The 19,856-nt window shown below is 44.8% G+C and overlaps 1 protein-coding gene across 1 annotated transcript in view; it reads left to right on the top strand.

Annotated features, from left to right (window-relative positions):
* Positions 1-19,856, top strand: part of LOC146831392 (ras-related protein Rab-10-like) — a 129,672-nt gene that overhangs the window by 78,175 nt on the left and 31,641 nt on the right. Inside the window, exons 4-5 of the mRNA XM_085605690.1 lie at positions 9,134-9,223; positions 17,711-17,812. Coding sequence (XP_085461816.1) covers positions 9,134-9,223; positions 17,711-17,812 — 192 coding nt within the window. The remainder of the gene's footprint in view (positions 1-9,133; positions 9,224-17,710; positions 17,813-19,856) is intronic.

Consider the following 19,856-nt stretch of genomic DNA (forward strand, 5'->3'; position numbering starts at 1 on the left):
GAAGTAAGGAGAGGTTGTGATCAGACTTCTTCTGCGGGCCCCTTGACTCCTGGAACTTTTGTGAGGAATCTGATCTTGCTGGCGTGGTGCCTGAGCTTTGCCCTCCCCGTTGCTGCAACGCACTGCTCGTGTACCTGGAGAGCATTCGGGTGCGGCCCCTAGCAGTGTTCGAAGGGGTTGGTGCCTTGGGGCTTGGACCTGCTCATACGGCTTGGTCATTGAGAGCTGGACCTGGGGATCTGCGCAGCCTATAGGCAATGGCGTGATTGGACAGAGAACTTGCTCCAGTGCGAGAAGTTGTCACTCATATCTGCTGCGGGATCGGCACTGGGGGGCGCAACTGCTACTTGGCATCTAGCTGAGGACGGGACATGCCTGGCGAGATGGGGAAACCCAGGGGTAAGCAGACGGGCATTACTCAAGACCCTGAAGAATCAGCGTCGGAGAGGAGGGGGCGGGAGTCACCGGAGCCCCCGCCTGACAGTTTAGTAAAACAACAGTTGGCCCAAAACACTCTGCATCAAGATATTGCTAACGTGGCGGTGGGGCTGGGGCTCCTCCAAGCAGAGCAAACTAAGTTGGCGGACCGTGTAAAGCAGACAGAGGCCTCCCTGGCGGACATGACACCGGTGCAGCAATCCCGTTTCGCGCAGATGGGCGACATCTCTCAAAGAGTTCAGCTGCTGGAGAGGAGAGCTGAAGATGCTGAGGGGCAATCGCAGGAATAACATTTGGGTGCTGGGATTGCCGGAGGGAGTGGAAGGGGCCAACATGATTGACTATCAGGAGAGCTGGCTCCGGGATGTGGTGGCGCATGCTGGTCTGACTCAATTTTACACTCTGGAGAGGGCCCACCGGGACCCTGCCCGTCCACCAGCGCCTGGGAGGCCTCCCCGCCCGGTGGTTGCTCGACTCCTACATTATAAAGACAGGGATTTTCTGCTGCAGAGGGCGCGCTCCACGGGACCCTACACAATGGACAACTCCAAAGTGTCGATTTTCCCTGACTATGCGATAGAGGTCCAGTGCCGCCGCCGCACATCGTTTTTAGCAGTAAGGAGGGCCTTGCATGATGAGGGACTTCAGTACTCCTTGATGTTTCCAGCACGTCTGCAGATAGCTCTGGATGGCAAGGCTCATTTTTGTGAGAACCCTCAAGACGCCTGGGACTGGATCAAAGCCTACAAAACAGGCCGCCGACCGGCGGAGCTGAGAGCCGCCCCTGCTGTGGATGAGCCGTGTCCCCAAGAGACTCGGTGAGCAGGACGCTGACGTCGTTTCGGACAGGCACCCAGTGCCTCCCAGACGGAGAGGGAGAGGGAGAGGGTGGGCGCATTCAAGGTGGTGTCCGAGCTATTGCAAGATCCTAAACCGTCTTCTGGAGTGGACCCTGGCTCGGAGAAAGTGTTGGATGAGTCAGCCTCTGATGTGTCCAATGATGACACACGTTACCCCTGGGACTGCTGATGACATTATTTGAATGTTTTGTTGCCTCTCTGGTGCTACCTCGCTCTGTCTTTTACTCCTTCTCTTTCTCACGCTTCTACACCTCTTTGGCCTCTTGACATTGCATTGTATCTGCCTTCGCAGGTAGGTCGGTGGGGTGGTGGGGGACAGTCGTACTCTGCCCTCAGGTTCGAGGCGAAATGTGTGCTGCCAGTGGAATGGCGCTGCTTCGGTTGTGGGTTACATAGCCAAACAGCGTCGGCTTGCAGATACCTTCCCAGTTGATCCTTTGTAGCTACTAGAGGACACTGAAGGTTTAGTTAGTTTTAATGGAGACTAGTGTTTTAGTGCCTGTTCTGGGGAGGGGGAGTTGTTTTTTTTTTCTTCTTTTTAATGGGGTGCTGTTGGGGAATCGGCGTGTCACTATATGGAGTCAACTAGGGGACTGTACACAGCTTACTTATGGGTTCATTGCTTGACTTGAAATGTATGTCATGGAATGTCAGGGGTATGCATTGTATGGTGTGCCGTTACCAAATACATGCTTATTTGGTGCACGGGGGATTCAAATCACCTTCCTTCAGGAGATGCACATCATGAGCCACAAGGGTCTCGCCCTGCAGCGTAGATGGCCGGCCAGATTTTTTACACCGCTTTCTCTTCCTTTGCGTGGGGAGTATTAATATGGGTTAGAGCGGGGGCGCCTTTCCACCCAGTGCAGCAGTTAGCAGACCCAGAAGGAAAATATGTGATGGTGGCGGGGCGGCTTAGTGGTAAGGATGTGGTACTGGGTAGTATATATGTGTCCAACGCGGAACAACCGGCCTTCTTCGCACAATTATCTGGGAAATTGGCAACATATTTGACTGGATCAGTGATTATGGGTGGGGACTTTAATTCCGTTCCTGATGTCTCCTTGGATAGATCGCACCCACCTCTCCCTGATGCTCCTATTCATAGGATCTCCAAAGCAAGGAGCGATTGGCAGCTCCGATCGGGGTTGGTTGACGTGTGGCGGGCCTTTCATCCGGGAGAGCGGGATTATTCTTACTTCTCGATGCGCTGCATGAGCTCCATGTTAGGTTAGATGCGATACTGTGCTCCCCAGATATACATCCGTCAGTTAAGCATAGCGAATACCTTACCAGGACAATCTCAGCTCATAATCCACTGCTTCTACCGCTACACTGGTCCCAGGCGCGCCCCGCTATCCCAACTTGGCATTTAAATCAAGAGCTCCTGGAAGATCAGGTCTTTTGGGAGGTGGTGGGGGCTGGCATCACCCAAAATTTCCTTGACAATACGGGCACGGCGTCCTCTTCTGCTGTGGAGTGGGCTGCCTTTAAGGTTGTGGTGAGGGGGCACTGTATTGCCAACATGTTGGGGGTACTCAAGACCCTATTGCAAGAAATAGAGGTAGCGGATCTATGCTTGCGGGAGGTGGAACGTGACCTGCCTGAGCGGCCTAACAGACAGCGTGACTTATTAAAGGCGAGGGAGCAAGTTGCAGTACGGGTGGAGAGGTAGTGCTGCTGCTACTATAAAAAGTTTCTGGCGCGTGCTCATACAGAGCGAGATAAATCTGGCGCGTTGTTGGCTTGGTTGGCCAACCCTGCTCACGGGGGACGGTTATCTTAGAATTGTTCAGCCCAACGGAAGACATTCACTATACTCAACAGGGGATTAATGATCAATTTCATGCATATTACACAGATCTCTGTTAGAGCAAGGTGACCCTGAACGATGAGGTTCTTGGGGAGTTTCTAGCCGCAGCTGACCTTCCGAAGCTTGATGGTACGAAGGCGAAGTTGCTAGGCCAGGATATAACGATAGGGGAAGTTCGGGGAGCAATCAAACATATGGCAAATAAGAAGACCCTTGGGGTGGATGTCCTGCCGGTTGAGTTTTATTTGACTTACATTGACCTCTTGGCCCCTAAGTTAGTCACGCTTTATAACAAGGCGAGGAGTGCTGGACAACTACCTGTCACTACTCGCAAGGCTATTATTATTCCGTTGCTGAAACCAGGGAAGTCGCCCTCTGATAGGACCGCGTATCGACCACTGTCCATGCTTACTACTGATTATAAGATTTTGAGTCGGATCCTGGCGACCAGGTTGCTACCATATATGGCCCAATTAGTCCAAAGGAATCAGGCGGGATTTATCCCGACAAGGAACACCGCCCTCCATGTGAGGCGCCTGCTTCGCCTACTGGAAGCGGAATCTTATCTGAGGGAATCTGCTGCCATTTTCTTGGTCGATATTGAAAAAGCTTTTGACATCCTAGAATGGCCTTTCTCATTTCAGGTCATGCGTAGCTTTGGATTGGGCGATACTTTTGTGGCTTGGACGGCGTTGTTATACAAATTTTCCACCGCTCTGGTTAAAACGGTAGGGATGATCTCAGATGCCTGTGCGGTGAGCCGAGGGATGCGGCAGGGGTGTACGCTCGCCCCCTGTTGTTTACCCTGGCGATGGAGCCTCTAGCAGCTCAGGCTCGGACGGGGCTACGATATCCAGGACTTTGTGTGGAGGGCATCACACACTACATCGCACTTTATACCGATGACCTACTCATGTTCCTAGCAAATACGGCTGATGCCCTCGACGGTGCAAAGCGCTTACTCCAAGATCTCGAGGGGATCGCGGGACTCAAGGTGAATTGGGCGAAGTCATGTCTGGACCCCACTGCTCCTTCGGATGGGGGCCCTCTAATTATTGATGGGGTGCAATGGGAGCACCGCTGCTTGGTATACCTGGGAACCCGTATTTATCATACACAGGCCGACCTTCTGGAGGGTAATGTGGGCCTTAAGAGCAACTTGGAATTCTGAGGGACCTTGCCCCTTTCGGTGGCTGGACGGGTAGCTCTTCTTAAAATGGTAGCCCTCCCTAGGCTCCTGTATTATTTTCAAACCCTACCAATTTGGGTCCCTGCATCGATTTTTAAGCAGCTTCAATCAATGATCACAGGTTTTCTCTGGGCTACTGGCAGGCGAAGGGTGGCGCTGAAAACTCTAATGAGACCAAAAGCGGACGGTGGTCTGGCTTTGCCAGACTTCGAGACGTATTATTTAGCAGCCAAATTACAGTGGCTTACCCAAGCAGTAGCGCAGGAGTTTCGGGGGACGGATTAACTGGGGGACGGGCGGGTCACGGGACAGGTGTTATCTCGTATTATTTTGCAACTGCCATTGCATCTCAAAGTACTTACTAGAGAACTACAGACATTTCGACTGTGTTGGAATAGAAGTCAGAGGAGGGTGTAGATTGCGCGTGCGTACGCACCTGAGATCCCCCTGACTATGTGCACTGCTCTACCACATGGGGGCAACTGGATTGCGCTGATGGCCTGGGGGAGAGGGTCTGACTACTTTAGGGGACCTATATGAGGATGACACCCTCCTTCCCTTCGATGCCTTGCAGGATAGATACGATCTGCATTGCGGGGACATTCTGTTTCATACGGCCCTCGTTGCGGCCATCCAAAGGCACTGGAGAAAAGGGTTGGCTGAGCCACGGACTTCTATGGCTTGTCAGTATGTAGTACTAGCGCAGGTACCTGTCTCTATGGGCGCTGACTCCGTTGTCGGTATTGCGACAGAAGTGGGAGGAGAACTTAGGCAAAGAAATCTCTGAGAAGGTTTGGGCCGAACTGGTTGAGCGGGCATGGAAAAGCACTAGGAATGCCCGGTTCCAGCTGGTCCATTTTTTTTATATTTCACAGAGCTTACCTCACCCCAGCCAAGATTAATACATACTTAGGTACACATACAGCCCTATGCCCTTGATGTAACACAGAGGATGCGGATTTCCGCCACATGATGTGGGCTTGCCCCCAGCATGGGACGTATTGGGAGGAGGAGTTGACGCTATTGTGTGACATTACCGAGCGTGATGGGTCTTATAGTGGCCAACAAAAATATCACAATACACTGGAAATCCAAGCGAGGCCCTAGTATTCAGAGGTGGAAAGTTGACTTCCATAAGTGGGTGGAATGTGAGGGTATTATCAGACTTCAACTTGCTAGCTGCGAGAAAAGTGAAAAAGCATTGGAGGCTGTTAGGGCTTGGGAGGCATTGGTGGTCTTACTGAAGGCCTGGATGTGGGCTCCACGGATGGTGACCTAGCTGTTCCACCTTGATGACTGTATTTTACCGTATCTGGCTCGCTATGTTTCCTGCATCCCTGATTGTAAATATCCTTGACGCCACAGAACTTTCTGGTCTACATCGTCTAATACGTGCATTGTGAACTGTTGTATTGCACCCTGATGTTAGTATAAACGCTGGAGGGGTAAGGGATGGAGGGGGGTTTTGTATGTTTTTTCCTTTTTTTTTTCTCTCTCTCTTTGACTTGCCTAGTTTTCTCACAGGCCGCGGCTCAGGTACCACTTGTATGCTGATTATTGCTAGCTGGCTGCTCCTACTAAGTTTACTTTTCAACAACCTAGGTGCACACTGGGGCTATTACTTTGAGGGATGGTACATAAGACCTGTAGGATGTGGACAAGCGCTTTGTATTTGGGAGAAGCCAGAGCCTGTTATTGATAAGATGCGCCCCTGTTAGACCTAGTATCCTAATTATGTCTAAGTATGTTTGTGTAGAATTAATAAAAACTGTATTTAAAAAAAAAAATGAAGAATAAAAATAAAAACTAGTGAAAAGATAAACACATCAAAAACCAGTTCGTTACTTGTTGCCAACCGATATTAGAAACAGTTCAATACAAGTCAGTTTTAAAAAAATGCTGCACTAGCTCAGAATGTGTAGAAACATGCAGCAAGAGTCTACCTTTTCTCTAACTATCCAAAGAGTGCAAAAAATAAACATGTTCTCCCTGTGTGTCCTTGTGAGCTTAAAAAAAATAGAGCAGTAGAAAGAAAAGCAATGTTCCCTTTTTGTTGCTTTAAACAGCTTCTTTAATTAAGCTCAGGGACCTGTCCTGCCTTTCACCTTGGCTGCTGGCTTTGGCAGGGAGCATTGTGACATAAGAGTTCTGAGGTCTTCGGAGACTTGGTGTCCCAAGTCACTGATCATAAAGAAATTAGAAACTGGCGTTTATACAGGGATTACAGAAACCTATGTATTGTAACGATATTAAAGAGCATTGTTGTACTGATTACCATTTAATTTTAGTCTTGACATTTGCACCTACTGCTTAATGTCCTTTCACCCCTGGCTTACTAAAAAGACCAGAGAACAGATCTTTGTGTCCATTGATCTTCACTTATGTAACTGAGGCCTATTTAGATTGCTGAGAGACACAAATAGCAGGCAGGCTGGAGATGATTCAGCTACTGAGATATTTTTTGTGTTCTGAGCTTGATGATCAGCACAGAGGAATGATAAAAGTTACCAGAAGGTTACACAGTGTGTGCATTCTTAGAATCTTTAGACCAGAGGGATTTTGATGAGGTAAAGCAAATGAAAATTGTCTGACAAAGTAAGCATTTTACCAACAGAAAATGATTCTGAGTTTACCAGAGCTGAGGACATGAAAATACATTTTCTGTTGAAGACAGGGCAGCTTACCCTTCCATTTTTCAGTTTGCTAAGACACATGATTGATAAAGGAGGACAATGAATGAAACTGAAGATGAAGGATTTATAGAAAAAGGCAATTTATTGATCGGTGATTTAACAGTTTCAGAGGCTTGCTTACTCCACGAGCAACAACAGGGAAACTCGCACAGAATGTAGGTTTTTCCGCCAAGACTTAGGCCCATGTGTATTAAAGGGTTTTACCAATTCTGTGTCTATGGGAAAATGTGTTCATAGATATGGCCCATCGTTTTCAAATGAGTAGATGAAGTATAGTCAACATTTTAGTAGGAGACCTTTGTATAGCACGAAGGAAGCCATGAATGCAAGTGAAGGGTCAACATAATGAAGACTAGATCTGCCCCCGACATTACAAGTGCAGTTTCAGAAGATGTCTTGGGGGATATCATGATCTGGAATTATCCTTCTTCAGCATGTAGGTTTGCAGGTTGGCAGCCTTCTCTCTACAAGTCAGAAAGGGTCTCTGTAATCAGACCATTATGATTCACAGCTTGACAACCTTTCAGAATAACTATAGTCAGCCGCACCTCCTCCGTCCATTGTGTAAGGGGTGGGTTCCACCCTATTTACTTTTCAGCAAATCATTTCACCCAGACCTATGTGGGACCAGCCTAATAGAACTTCATGAGCATTAGTGAGTCCCATTCACAGTATTGCGGATGGAGACAGGTCTCCTAGTTGTATAGCGGTATTATATTTTACAACTACTCTGACGTTTTCAGTGACTTCAGTTAAAAATAACTATTTTCATAGCAGGACCATTGGCCCAATTAATCTTTGCGGTATATTGAGTATTACGTTTGATATTGTGTAGCATTGGCTATCGTATAATCTCAATTTGACCTGAACTGACTGTTTATACAGTAAATGTATTTTATATATGTTAGTTATTATTAAAACCGTTCTGTACACACATTTGCCTCAACATTTATGCTGTATTGTTTCTTAGATCACTGTGTGGCACTCTACCTAAACCCACCTGCCACACACTATCTAGTCTAAGATGCTTATGTGAGACCCTCTTTGTTTGTAGGCTCTGCACCGTGAGTGATAGCGACATTGAACCTTCTCTCATTTACAGAGCTCTGTGACCCCTGTCATTTTCCACACTGAGTTACTCGGCTTGACTGTGGCTCATGAATAATTCTGGGTACAAAAAAGTCCCTATCTGTTTATGGAACATAGGCTACAACATCATCTATAGAGTCATAATGGCAGACTCCCTGCTAACAGAGTTGAATTCACAAAAATTAGGACAATTACTTTGATAGGTTTTCTCCTACGTTTGAAGTAAATTTCAGAGGAGGTTTCCTGGCATATGTCTAGGAATGTGCAACACTCTCAGGGTCCATGCTTAGGAATGTGAAACACTCACAGGGTCCATGCCTAGGAATGTGCAACACTCACAGGGTCCATGCCTAGGAATGTGAAACACTCTCAGGGTCCATGCATAGCAATATGCAACACTCACAGGTTCCATGCCTAGGGATGTGCAACACTCACAGGGTCCATGCCTAGGAATTTGCAACACTCACAGGGTCCATGCCTAGGAATTTGCAACACTCACAGGGTCCATGCCTAGGAATGTGCAACACTCTCAGGGTCCATGCCTAGGAATGTGCAACACTCACAGGGTCCATGACTAGGAATGTACAACACTCGCAGGGTCCATGGCTAGGAATGTGCAACACTCTCATGGTCTATGCCTAGGAATGTGCAACACTCACAGGGTCCTAGAGATACTCTTGGAAAAACCTATGCAATTTCCAGTTTACATCTCAAAAATACATTTGAGTGAATCTTTGTAAAACTCTGTTTTTTTAAACACAAACATGGCTTTACACTCGTAAAAAATGTTTTTTGCATGTGTAACTTGAATTTCAATACTCAAATTGCTTTGAGAATCATGTCGATAGTCGGTGTTTCTTTTGGTTGCCATATTCAACTGAATATGGGTCTTTAGCATGTTAAACGTAAGAGTATTATAGTATTTCCCTCCACATAATTTCTGCTAATTAAAAAAGTCCACGTGAACAAAGTGATGTAAAACAGTATGCACTCACCCTTGAGACACCTGTTTCACATGCTGCCTCTTTCCTTCTGTATTTTTTTTACATAGAAAGCAGGTGACGAGGTTGAAATAATACTCCTGGGAAATAAATGTGACAAAGAACACAAACGAGTTATACCAAAAGAAAAAGGAGAAAGGGTATGTATGCATTTGAGATGACTGATGTGATTACAGAGTATTGAGTAGTTTAGAAGCCAACCGCGTGCATGTTTCTTACTCAAGAATTTGTATTTTATAACTGCAAACTATGGGTTCTGTCTGGCAACTGGAAATTTGTTCTGAAGATCCGAATGGGTTCTTTACCTGCTGCAAATATGAAGTGATACCAAAGGGGATGATGGACGGAGCGTTTGAGCAAATCAAACACTCACCCCCAGTCAACTGATCTGGGTTTAATCCATCATTCTTTAGCTCACTCCACCACCCCAGTTCAGACATGGCCATATGCAAATCAGTCTGACCCTGTGCCTCATGGGAACAGTCCAGCCCGAACTGCCAAGCCATGTCTTCCCTGGACCGGAAACAAGCATCCTGGGACCGGTTTCGTGTTCATAACCCTCATCAGCCAGGCTATCTTGAACCCAGTGGCAAAGTGTGCAAGGGACCCACGTCTGGGCATACCCTGCCAACTTAGGGCAAACAAAGCGATACCAAAGGGGATATGAAGTGTTAGGCTTTGTGTCCTTTTTTGTGCCTGTCTACGTCAGTTGCTAGCTGCTAATTGTGATACTGAATAGCGAGGATATGAATTTCCTAATAGAAGAATATAATGAAAAACATTTTGAAGACCAAAATATAGAAAGGTAAGTGCATATAGAGGAAGTATAGATTTATAATTCCTAAGTCCCCATCTGCAGACCTTGAAGATATATACCACCAAGGTACAAATATGCGGAGATAGCTATAGAAAATCTATACTTACTTACCTTTTGATATTTTGTCCTCCATATTCTTATGCCATGATATTCCATTTGCAATATTCAGGGGATACACCCTAGAAGCTGAATCCTTAATGTGTAAGGTGAAAATATGTATAGTGTACTGCACAACCAGTTAAAAGGATGTTAACAATACGCACTGGGACACTTACATCATTAACGAGAATGTGAATCATAAAACTATAATTCCCAGAATGCAAAGTGATTCAAATAAAAAAAACAGGACTAAAAACAGGAATGGGTAAGGGGTGTCCGCATGACACAGGAGCACTCAGCAGCGATGGTAATGTGCAAGCAGAGAAAGAAGCAGACACATGTTGCAAACAAATTTGAGCTGCTGACAATTATTATGATCTGGAGCTGTTCGATGTGGATTGATAGTATGTTTGCCGAAGAAACAAGGTGAAACAGAAAGAAGCCCTTGTTCATTTAGCTGATACTATAATCAGCTGTGAAAAAGAGAAATATGAAATTATTTTCAGCCCAGGGTTCACTTCCTTCTTCTAGAACAATATTCATTCTATTAGCGATAACAGCAAATACAGTAAATTCTGCCGATACAACTCACACTTTCCTTTGAATCAAAATAGATGGTCCTTGAGGCTGTAGATTTCTTTATGGTATTTTATTGTGAACATGAGGTATTTTCACGAGCACAGGTTTTTATGTCCGGTACATAAACACAAAAGTTTTCTCCTTAAGTGTGTTTTTTTCTGCAAGGTGTGATACTCCATATATCCACAAGTAAATTCTTACAGTGCCACATATTTGGGGCCAGATATCAGAGCATCAAAGCTAAGGTGAAAGATTCTATTTGCAGCAGTTCAGACTGAGAGGAGGATATTATCACTAAATATAGGACTCAATTCGCAAAGCCATTTGTTCGTATAAGGTCATCGTACATACACCAATGCCGTAACTTGACTGCAAGGAATTCTTTAAAATTGCCCTTAAACTCCTAAATCCAATTGCTCAATATTATCTGAGGATTGCATTGTATTGCTTATGAGTGAACCCTGCGTGTGGGTTGGGAATGGGCTCTCCAGGGCAGGGACATTCTGGTAAGTTCTGGAACTTCCTGAAACACTAGAGCATGGGGATAGTCACAAACCTATTTCTGACCCATTCCCATCCTGGAAATGGTGAAATTTACTCCTGATAAGGTACTCCTTTGAAATGTGTGAATGGGTTTGGTACCGGTAGGGGTTTATGGGAAGGTCTGACCACAGGGAAAAATATTTCACCTTCGAAAAAAAAATGGAAAAATGCAATTACACAAATGAGAAGAGCTTTTCACAATCAATACTGCACCCAACCTACAATGGCACATGTGAAAAGCTCATTGCGTAGTCAACGGTTTGAATTTATTCAGATTAATTCCAGAATTGTGCCTGGAACTCTGCCACTGGTTACCAGGCGTATGTTTGGAAAACTCTGAGGCCAATGCACAAAGGCACTCATGAGTATCTGAAGTAGTTCTGAGGTAGTACTACTCCATGTACTCACAGATGCCTTTGTGAATTTGTCCAGAACATCTAAAATTGTATTATTCGGGGAATGGGTATACACATTTAGCATGAATAGATAGGAAAATGACCTCTTAGCAATTTTATCAATAGGGAGTTGAAAATGTCAGCACCGATTTACAAAGACATGAGTATGTAAAGTAGTACTCAACTACTGTTGCTTCGCATACTCATGAATGCCTTGTTAGTTAGTCCCTTTGTCGGTTCCTGTGTAACCTGCACCCATGAAAGGGTGCAAACCTGCAGGTGCAGAGGTTGACGTACTGGGGCCTATTCCTAAAGGTATTTTGAAGTGTGTAAAGTAGGTAGTACTCCTGTAGTACTCGTTGACATACTCTTAAATGCCTTTGTGAATTAGCTCCAAACATCTAAAATGGAAATAAAATGGAAATATTCAGGAAAAAGCTCTAAATATATAGAATGTGATGTTCAGGGACTACTCCTATACAATTAGCACAGACCAAATGAACTGAGCCAGTTTTGCACATTTACTAAAAAGGAGTTGGATCATAATAATATATTCTTGGAAAGGTGAAGCAAAGAAATAGCTATTCGGACAAATTCAGTAGTGTTATAGCAATGCCTGACTCCAACATGTCTTTTCAATGGACAAGAAATCCTTTAACAAAAGACCCCAGTGATTAAATTAGAACTCACAAAGGGCCAATCGTAAAGCCTAAAAAAGCTGGACAACAACCCCAAAGAAAGAGCTACCCGCATTGAAGCTCTTGTTAATTATCTAAAAACTCAGAGGAAGTCCTATATGTACTTATTTATGTATTAATTGACAGTGTAATAAAAAACAACATTTATAGTAATGGTTCCTTCAACGCGCAGGGAGAGTGGGCAGTTGGAGGGCACGTCAATTAATTATTTAGGGCTGCTGGTGCATTTTGAAATCTTAAAGTGCCTGCAGTGCAAGTCATCGAACACCTGATTAAAGGCATCTCACAATTCCACTTTTTCCGTGGGGAATTCCTATTCAAGGATCTCACCGTGTCCAAGACCATTTGCTGTAATCTCTAGGAGGGGAATGGGAGATGACCTGAGAAGGCCACAAATGCTTCACCATCCCAACCTACTGATACCTCAGCATAGCTTTAGTTCAGATCCTGTTCAGCACAAAAGGAGACCATTTCCTCAGTTATGTTGCAGGATTCCTTGATTCACCTGTATATCCTTCCTAAGCTTGGAAAAACCATTTGCCCTGACCAAAAAAGAAGTCATTACCCGCTGAGGCCCTCATTATTAGTTCCATTTTTTTTAAAACTGTGCCAGTTATTCTGGAAGATGAACACAGGAGCATCGTCACATTGGCAGATGAAGAGTTCATTATTCGCGTCAGCACTTTCTTGAGAATGGCCGTGCGGGCCCGCAACACGATGTGTAACCCTTATGTGTTTCTTGTGCTTCAAAATGCTGTGTATTTATGCCTGAATGTTAATGAATTTTCGCTGTGACTATTTATTTGTGTTTTTAGATTGTTGTGTTTGATGCACTTTTATGGATAGTTTTTATCCGAATAAAGTATTTTGAACTTGACCTAATAGTTGGACAAATTTTGGTGCGCAGATACTAGAGGGCTGGAATTCCTGATTCCATCTGGTTTCTGGAACTTCCTCTTCATCCAATCAAAGCATGTTGATTTCCTTTGGATTGCCTGCATAAAGTCAGAGCAGAGTAGTACCTGAAGTTTCCACAGGGCATCGGACCACTTCTTACTTCCTAGATGTTGGTATTGATGACCCAATATTTAGTTAGCATGTAGTATGGGCCCTATACTTATTTTTACACACAAAAGAACACCAACTGATGATTAGGTTTGAAAACTGTCCTTATCCAGTCCTCTATGAATAGCTTGATCGTTGGGCTATCAGTTTTCTCAGGAATCCCTATTAACCTCTTCTATGCCCATGACGAGATAGTCTCGTCATGGAGCACGGTTGCGCTGTGCCCATGACGAGACTATCTCGTCATGGACCCCGCCCGCTAATGAAAGGCCCGGCACAGCAGGGGGAAAGGGCGGGGCACTGAAGGGGTTAAACAGACATAATTGCAACCTGGATGGCCTTCTATATTTTCCATTGGTGTTGGAGGAGTAGGGAATCACTCACCAGTTGTTTCATAAGTGTTTCTGTTGTTTCACATCACTTGTGACTGCCACAAGTCCATGTTCTTTTGTGCCAAGTCTTTCCAATGTTCTTGTGACATCCACAGGTGTCAGACTCAGCTCGATCATCACAGAGTATATTTTCAGTTCAAGGGCTTTTCTTGAGCATGAGTCTCAGTTCTGTTGTGCCAACCCTTTCTGATATTTTCTTGAAATCTGCATTTAGGTGAATCACCTTCACAATCATAGAGTATATTTTCAGATGAAGGGCAGTTCTGGAGTTGACTGCTGCCAATAGCACCTCCCATAGGGAGATTTATAGCCTTCTATCTATCTCTGGAATTTATAAAGTGCAACAGTGACTCAATGGGTGTCCCGGCGCTAAAAGCAGGATAAGATGGCGGCTGGTCTGGTATCAGAATGCAAGTTCAAAGAGCCAGGTTTTAAGACGGCGTTTAAAGGTCTGCATATCCACTGTGCCTGGAAGCTGCTGCGGCAGGAGTAGGAGCTACCACCCCATTTTTTCCTTTTGGTTTTGGGAACTACCACCAACAGAAAACTAGAGGAACGAAGTAATCTGAATGGATGGCCTCGGAACCTTTTGGCTGGAGCTGGGACTGCCCTCCATCTCCTTTGTCTACTTGAGGTTTCTAGAGGAATACATATGTCTAATCAATGTGTGTGCTGTTGGTATACACACCTGTTCCTACCCATGATTAACTACAGAAGGATTCAAAACATTCAACTCTTTCAAAGAGAGACTAATCTTCACTTCTGTTATCTCATCATGTTACAGGATGATCAATTTGTAAAATCCACCAATGCAGGCAACAAGTACCTGGTGTGAGCACCACAACACAGTCAGGTCAGGGCTTGTGAGTGGCAGAATAAATCATGCATCATTCTGCAAGTTATAATGTTCAGCCTCTTACAAGATATGAAGAAAGCATTCAAAGTTGAAGACAATGTGGGCCTCCAGCAATGTCGTTCTTTCTCCTCAGTAAACCCCTCTAAACAATCTCAAGTTAGCCATCCCACCTTTGGGATCAGAATCACTGGATCTGTATTCCAGTCATATTCTTTTAAACCCACTCACTCTATTTCACAAGCTGTTGCTTTGGGACTGGAAAGTGGGTATGAAGCTCACTTATAATATTGCTTTCTTGCTCCACATCTGACCATGCCCTTCCAGCACACTGGGATTTCAGATCACGCTGCAGCACAGAAACCCTACCATACAACTCACAGATGACACCCTCCTGACTGCAGATAAAGATGACTCTTGCCTCCAGATATTGTTGGACCTCTCAGCTGGATGAGACAATGCAGATCATTCCACCTTCATCCACAGATGAAGTCTTGAATGGGAATCACTAACAACATCCTTCACTTTCACTTGTTCTCGTTATACCTCTCCAATCAACACCATTTCATTGACATGAAAACCTCCAGGTCCCAGATGATCCTCATGACCTGCGGAGACCCCCAAGATTCCATCTTGTCCCTTGTCATGTTAAACCTATACTTGAGGCTCTCCTCACTGATAATAGCATAACATTAATTAATATGGCAATGATGCAGAACTCTGCTTGAAACTTTCCTCCAGTCTAGGCATCCAGTGCCTCAAAAACTGTTCGTATTTCATATAGACCTGGATACATATCACCTATCTGAACCTCTTCCCCACTAAGACAGAGTTCCCAATATTTACTAAGAATAAAAGCTAGTCTAATCCTTGCTCATTGACAAGGCCCTGGATAGATTCAAACCCCAACTTAACTTTCACTCAAGGCCAGTCACTTTGATTAACCCTCAAAACCACCTCACCCTCAGGGAAAACATTGCGAAAAAAATACAAACAGCCTGGTACCATCTCGCTATACTAAAGAAGGTAAAGCCATTCCTACCAGAAAGTGGTTTCAAAACTGCTGTTCAACCTCTTGTACTTTTGTGTCAGGATGGTGGCAATGCCCTATTCTAGGGCATTCCGAACTCTACACTGGTTTCCTTACGGGCTGCAGAGCCCAGTACATCTCATTCAGGGCCTGTAGAAATATGATCATAGCCCCCCATCCTGATGGAACTCCTGTGGCTCCACCTGCTGTTCCTCGCCATTTCCAAAACCAGCTGCATCATTTACGAAGCCAACACAACCAGCACCCCAGCGTATCTTCTTGACAGGCGCACTATGTCTATTGGATCTCAGGATACACCTACTGTCAGTGCAACAGGTCTGCTCTACATATATGCACCGTGGGCTGGAAACCACATCCCTGCATCCATCAGGATTGCTTCAACCCTGCTCCAGTTTAGGAAATAGCTCAAGATGCACCTCCTTCAAGACCACTACATGACAGTGTAGTAACAGTCTACTTGTGCTCCCAGAACCCAGTTACTCCTCCAATCACTCATTGACTGTGTCTTTGCCTTTGCGCTGTAGAGCTCTCCGCTGCCTTTTTGCTAGGTGTGTGCTACACAAATACCACATGCGCACACACAAAGTCATGCTTATGAGGACAGGGCTAGATTCTAATTCCTGCACAAACAGAATTTGGAATTATTAGTAATGCAGCAATCACTGTCCTGCCTGCAATTCTCCCTTGAAAAATGTCTGCAGGTATAACCTGTCAAAATGCATCAGAGAAGAAAATTCCAATCCATGAACTGGTGCAGTAACCACCTGTTTTCCTAAGTGATACGCCATTTTCCAAGTTTCAACTCGGAATATGATCTATATTTATCACCTACAGTAAATTATACTCTCCGATGTATAGGTATTTGCTGAATGCTTTAAATGCTTCAACCCATTCTCTCCCACTCATAATCAGGATCGGAGTGATCCTGTCTGTTCTGTACTACTTTTGTTTGTATCGCTAGTTTATTGAGTAGGAATGACAAGATTGAAGGTATCAGGCGGGAGTGTGGAAGCTGCAAGGTTATTGAGGTAGTTTAGCCTCACCCCCGGAACAACAGCACCCAGTGCTTTTTCGTGTGTCAACCCCACTTGTATGCTGGGGTACACAGCAGGGCAACTTTACATTATTTTGTTGTGATCCCTATTAAAGCATTGAAGACAAAACTCTTACCAGAAGGATGATATTTAATAGAACATGGTGTGCCTGTTATTGTACATTTATTTTATAAGCATTGTTTGTTTAAACTTGATCTTTCATACACGTGTTCATATCCCCAACTGTAGCATTGTCCTAGCATACACACAGTTTACATGAACAGCAATGACTTGTTGAAATTCATGAAAGCTAGAAAAACATGAAGATTCTGCTATCTACAGTCCAGGTTCTTTTGTGTAGGAACTACAGTAAAAAAAATATAACTGTAAATGCAACCTTAGTATGTTAATAAACATGTGGTTGGTGTTTGATAATGAAGATGCCTTCAAGTCTAGTGACTGCTTCTCTACATAGTATGTCAGTGGTTCTCAACCTTTTGACTTCTGGCGACCCTCAATTAATCATTGCTGGAACATGGGGATCCCCCCCTTAAATCATTATTGGAACCCAGGGTCCCACACTGGGCCATGACTGCACACCGAGGGCCCCAGCCTAAGAATTGTCGATGATCTGAACCACAAAACGATACACCAAAAATACTGAAAAAACATTCAAAGCAAACATAAATGATGACACATTCTATTTAATTTGCAAACACATATACATTCAAAAATACAAACTTTCAATTTTCATATGAAGGTTGGAGCTTTTCAAAATTCAGTTGAGGCCACTCCTCATCCATACTATATTCTGTTTGATGCACCTGCACTGCTCCCACAAATCAATCTGAGGATACTAATTTATTTTTTAGTCTCCAGTTTCAAATTCCTTCACATTTACAGTACATCTTTATTAATCTGCTAATATTATTTAATTTTCTAAATAATCGCGGATCCTCTGAGGAGGCTTTGTGGATCCCCAGGGGTCCCCAGACCACAGGTTCTGAACGTCTATCCTATGTCATTTAGCATGTCTTGTTTTACCAGATGTAGTTTGCAATGAAGTAAGCATGGCTGAATGTTTTTCTTCTTTTTCCACAGCTTGCATGGGAGTATGGGATACCTTTTCTTGAGACCAGTGCCAAAGAAAATGTAAACATTGACAATGCATTTGTAATGTTGGCTAAAGCAATATTAACCAAGGTACAGTATATTAATTGAATCATTTTGTGTAGTGCGAATGTGGCCTCTAATTTGATACTGCAACACTGTACATGCATGAAATAATAAGCAGTGTCCCTTGCATGGTGTATTGTTGTATTCCTCTGTCCTGAGTGCGCAGCTGTGATCATTTAATATCCTGTTTTTGGATTTTGGCTAGAGCAACACTAATCTAGTGCATGCGCAGAGGCCTAAGTCTGTCCCTTGATGTGGGAGAGGTCCTGGACCTGTCCTGTGTCCCAGAAAAGTGCATTCATTTGGCTGACAGTGGACTATTAACCCTATCATGGGTATTTTTAAGGCAGTTGTGGTGACAGCAAACCTTGTGAATTTATTATTGTGAACGGACCTTTTTTTCTGTGTCACTGGAGTGGAGGCCTGCTGGCACACTCATGTAAAGTTCTGCTTCTTTGGTCTAACCCAGATCCTAGTGCTAAATCCCAAAGTGTATATTGTGCATATTTATGTATGAGACGTGTGTGTGGCACATGTTTGTGTATGAGTGAACCACAATATAGAGGTATGGGTTCCATTTTGGAAGCCCCTGATCCTGAGCACTGTATGGAGGCAAAATGGTTTGCTCAAACAGAGGAACTGAATTGCTGGCACTTCTGAAGCAGGAGAGAGTAGACAAGGGTCTTTTATAAATCCATTTAGGACCATTTCCTGAGGGCTGCTTCTGATTAGGCATCCTGTAGCGCTGCCATTTGGTAGATGGTGGGGTGAAGGGTGGTACTGTAGTCAGTGTTGTGCACAGTTCAAGGAATCCTTTTGATTGGGCCTTCCTTTAGTCTCGTCCCTCATCACTGTTCTGTATGTCTTTTGATAGGCTAGGTATAGAAAGCTCACACGTCTTTGTGCCTCTATTATGGGTACTCAAGGCTGGAGACTACCCTGCTGTGAGAAACGTCACTGTACTCAATGGCTATGACTGGAGAACAGGCTAGAGAGGACAGCTGACAAAATAACTAACCTAAACTGGATTTGAAAGTGCTGACAGAGAATCCATATCTCCTGTCTGCTTTGACTTTATAAAAGTTGAAGCCACTGATCCACTTGGTGTTCCATTTCCAGATTTTTTTTTACTACAGAAGGGAGTGCTCTGCAGAGTACTCAGAGGACTGCTGTGCAACCAGAGCTTGTGTCAGTGTGACAGCGTCCAGAGGTGAGGGGACACTACCTAGAGACTTGTTCCTGCTGAAGAGCTGTACCCCTACCCGAAAGCACCAGAAAGCCAGCATGCCTGCTGAGAGAGGGAAGGAGCTTGGTAACCCTGCAGGAGTTTTCTGTCCAGGAAGTATCAATGGCAGTCAGACCCCAGTGTGTGGCTCTACCAGGCCAAGGAAGACTGAAGAGGGGGACAGTCTCTCAAGGAGTGCAGTTCAGATTGGGAATTGCAAATCGACAGCAAATCACGCCGCTGTGCAAGAAGAGCTATTGGGGCTGGTCTTGCCATGTAAATCAAGAACTGTATCCATGGTAGACATCTCCACAGAAACCCAGAGCTTTGCAGTGGTGGGCATTGACACCAAAAACCAAGAACTGTGCCCACGGTGGACATACTTACCAGAAGACAAACTGTGAAAATGGAGGTTGTCACCAACAAAGCCAAGAGTGTGACATGGTGGTCACCACACTGCAAAAAGGTTTCTCAGGGCTGACATGCTGTTGTGACCTATATGCTGTTCATTGCTGGGTGACTCAGAAGTAGGTCCAATGCCTACCAAGGGCCCCCGCCGAAGCCCAATACCTGACTTCGCCTAAGGAATCCAGGTGGCAGTTCCCATAGTCCCATTCTGCGGCATCCTGCCCAGATCATGGGCTGAATCTGCTGTTGGCATCTCTCCTCCCAGAAGCAGGAGAGATTGGAGACGAGTGTTATCAGTATCCTCTCAACTGCTGAAAGGACTCCGGGTACTGCATTGTGGTGGGATTGAATCAAGAGGACTTTGCTGAACTAAGTTCAACTATTGTTGAAGCTGGGGTATCTACACCTGAGCCTTGATTCAGGTTTCATAATACTCTG

This window comes from Triturus cristatus, chromosome 5_1 (genome assembly GCF_964204655.1).
Source record: "Triturus cristatus chromosome 5_1, aTriCri1.1, whole genome shotgun sequence".
NCBI lineage: Eukaryota > Metazoa > Chordata > Amphibia > Caudata > Salamandridae > Triturus > Triturus cristatus.